The 3,391-nt window shown below is 39.0% G+C and overlaps 1 protein-coding gene across 2 annotated transcripts in view; it reads right to left on the minus strand.

Annotated features, from left to right (window-relative positions):
* Positions 1 to 1,548: 1,548 nt before the first annotated feature.
* Positions 1,549 to 3,391, minus strand: part of TLK1 (tousled like kinase 1) — a 136,908-nt gene continuing 135,065 nt past the window's right edge. For both annotated transcript variants that reach the window (XM_018569579.1, XM_018569578.1), the window contains exon 24: positions 1,549 to 2,425. In XM_018569579.1, the coding sequence (XP_018425081.1) occupies positions 2,249 to 2,425 (177 nt within the window). In that variant the 3' untranslated portion in view covers positions 1,549 to 2,248. The remainder of the gene's footprint in view (positions 2,426 to 3,391) is intronic.

Consider the following 3,391-nt stretch of genomic DNA (forward strand, 5'->3'; position numbering starts at 1 on the left):
AAAAAGGTCTTCTATTGAAGGGAACTTGCCTTTAGGATTTTCTCTACCTAACAAGGTCCTTTATAAAAAAAACAAAAAAAAAAAAAAACTGTAGGCAAAAGGTTTTCCTAGTTACCCAGAAAGAGAGTATGGAGGACCAGTGCATCAAAACTGTGCAAGGACATAGATTATTGCCTTACACGTGTAATTTCTGTATTTTGTGAAATGTCCCGTGTTTATTTTTGTCAAGGTGAACCTGTTTCTTTGCCTTTCTGTGTTAAAAATTTTAAACTTGAATAAACTCAGATTGAACTAAAACTGTGCAAGGATAAACAAAACGGAACCCCTGAGAAGGCACTGAGTGCCTTGTGTGTATTTCAAATGTTCCACTTTACATTTTAACAGAGGAGAAGAAAAACACGCCAACTAGAAATGTCAATTTCATTATTTATTACTGTTTGGCTACATTCTCTACATTTCAGCAGCATCTTAAAGAGACAGTTAATGTATATTTATGTACAATGAAAAATGAAAATCGCAACATTGGAAACGAGAGCCACAGTCAACTGTACAATATTAAATGGTTATCTGTCTTAATACAGCCTCTTTTTTTTTTCTGTAACATGAACAAAATTACACAATTGCCTTTGAAACGTTATAAATGCTATTGGATGCTGCAGAGGTCGTCGAGCTATTACAACACGCCGCAACAGCTGCTCTACTCTGTCAGCAAAGGGCTGCCTTAATGTTGTGCAGTAGAGAAGTACAGCGGTCTTGAAAAATCAGATCTAGCATACTACATAATTAGAAAGTAAAAAATAAAAATCATGTCTGTTGTGATCTAACACCATTTTAAGCCAGCAAAAGGAATTGTATTTTTACACCGACAGTCTCCTGCATCAAGGAGCTTCCCAACAAGTAAAATGTCCAAACAAAACCTCCTTATTATGTCATCAACATGCCAATGTAAGATACCAGGAACAGGCTCACATTACTGTCAATGATGGGTTACACATGCTTGTTAGTGAACAGTCTAGGACCTTAAGCGGTTTGATTTGCTCCTTTTACGGAAACAGTTTAAAAATTTGCAAAATGAGAAGTTATTTTAGCAGCAAATGATAGCGCCATCGAGGAGACATAAATATATATATCTATATATATATTTGCAAACATTTGTAAAAGGTGAAAAGCTGCTGAAAACACATTTATAACTGAAAATGACATCTGTACAACAATATACACCAGCAACAGAAGGGAATTTCTCATTATCCTGCATAGAAAACTTTAGAGTTTTGAGAGCTTTTGGTACCTTACTGGATGTCGTATGTGTGCAAGAATTTAAAACAAAAAACAATAAACAAGGGATAAGAAATGAGGTGGAATGATTAATAGAGATGTAAAATCCTGAAAGCGAGGGTGCAACTCAAAACTTTACCTTGGAAAATAAAACAAAGTGACAGGTCCTTGTGTGTGTAGTGCCTGAAAGTAATGTGGAGGTGTCTAGCAACCAGATTCTCTGTCCTTTTCTAACCTCCATTTAAAAAAAAAAAACAGGACTGCTATGGGTAATACCTTCACATTTCCTTTCAGACAGTCGATATATAAGTGGCCCAAAGTGATAAAAAAAAAGAAGACCTAGAAAATAGATCTTGTGACTACCCCTCTCTTTCAGCTTTGGTTTCAACGACAGTTGTCCAAGAATGGGCAGCAAGCGTTCCCTTATGTAAGTCTTATTTTAATCTTGGATTTCAATTTGCTTTAGTATATAATGAAAAATGCCTATCATGCTAAAACTCTCCAGTATCAACCAATTGTGTTTTAGTATTACAAAGAATATTTACAAAGTCCCCTCTAACGGAAAAAAAAAAAAAGAATAAATCTCCATGTTGAACAGCAATCAAACCTGGTTTCGTATTCACGCTCATGTGCGCCTTGACGCAGGCCCCTAACCCATAATATTACACAGGGTCAGGAGACAGGAGTCCAGGTTATTCCCAGTAGCTTGAAAATGGCTTTATAGCACACCGAGGCCAAGGTCAAACGTTACAGTCATAGGATAGAGGTCTTCACAGTCTTGTCTTCGCTCATCATACAAATAACACTAAGAAGATACGTCCCCCAAAACACACAAATGTCTCCAAACACATCCTCTGTCATGGGGAAAAAGAAAAAAACGAAAAGAAATACTCAAATCCTTGCTTCGGCTTCAAACTAAAACTTGCACCTGAAAGCTAGTGTGGGAGGATTCATGCCAGCCAAGATCCGAGTATCAGTATGAAATGATGCTTGACGTAGGTGTGGTGGGAGAGGCCACTAGCCCTGACATGTGCAGGTTTCCTGAAGAATTAGATCTCCTCATGTGTGGGAGAAGATAGGCTTCATGCGCCAGCTGGTGAACATCGAATCTGTCTTCTTTGCGGTAAGCTAAGCACCGCCTGATAAACCCCTATGCGGAAAGGAAAACACAATCACAATGTTTATTTCGGAACTCCAGGCAGATGAAAAACAATACATACATACGGTACATAGATACATACACACAGTTTTACCTGCCCCACCAAAATACTTGTAGTATTATAACTAGGGATGCACCAATATATCGGCCGCCGAAACATATCGGCCGAAAATGGCACTTTTGGCATAATGCCGAAAGTGCCATTTTCCTGCTGATACAATGGCGAACCCCTGCTTTCTTTCCTTCCCGCTAGGCGCTGCTCTGTGTCCTAGCGGGGAGGAGAGAAACTGTGATAGCCGGCCAAGTGCTACGAGCGGCCGGCATCTCCTCCCACACCGCTCAGCCTCATATCACAGTCCAGCAGAGCGGTGTGTGGGCGGAGACAGGCCGCGCTGTCACAGGAGGCTGAGCTCTCCTCCCTACACCACTCGATCAGCCTCCTGTGACAGCGTGTCAGGAAGGAGAGCGGTACAAACACTCCGTGATCAGTGATCGCTGAGTGTTTGTAGATAATTGAGTATATGGAATGTTTACTATATCCTCAATTATGAATGAATGTAAAGTAATCTACATCACCTCCTGGTCATTCATAGTTGTAGTTATAGTAAACACACAATGTTCTCAAGTTATGAATGATCAGAAACACTCAGTATAGAGGCTTCCTGTTCATTGATAACAGGGGATACAGAAAAAGAGATTTAGGACTCTTTTTCTATTTCAAAAAGGAAATATCAGGGGTCTGTTTAAACCCCTAATATTTCACCGAAGAACCTAAAAGTGAAGTAAAATATTTTTTAAAATGTGAAAAAATTAAAATAAAAAACATTTTTTGTATCGGTTTAGGCCCGACAATTTTTTTTATTTCGGTTTCGTTTCAGGTTTTAAAATTTCCATTTCGGTGCACCTCTAATTATAACCCCCCCCCCCAAGAGCATCAATATAACATTTCTGTTTTAC

This window comes from Nanorana parkeri, unplaced genomic scaffold (assembly GCF_000935625.1).
Source record: "Nanorana parkeri isolate BGI_ZX_2015 unplaced genomic scaffold, ASM93562v1 scaffold1361, whole genome shotgun sequence".
In the NCBI taxonomy this organism is placed as follows: domain Eukaryota; kingdom Metazoa; phylum Chordata; class Amphibia; order Anura; family Dicroglossidae; genus Nanorana; species Nanorana parkeri.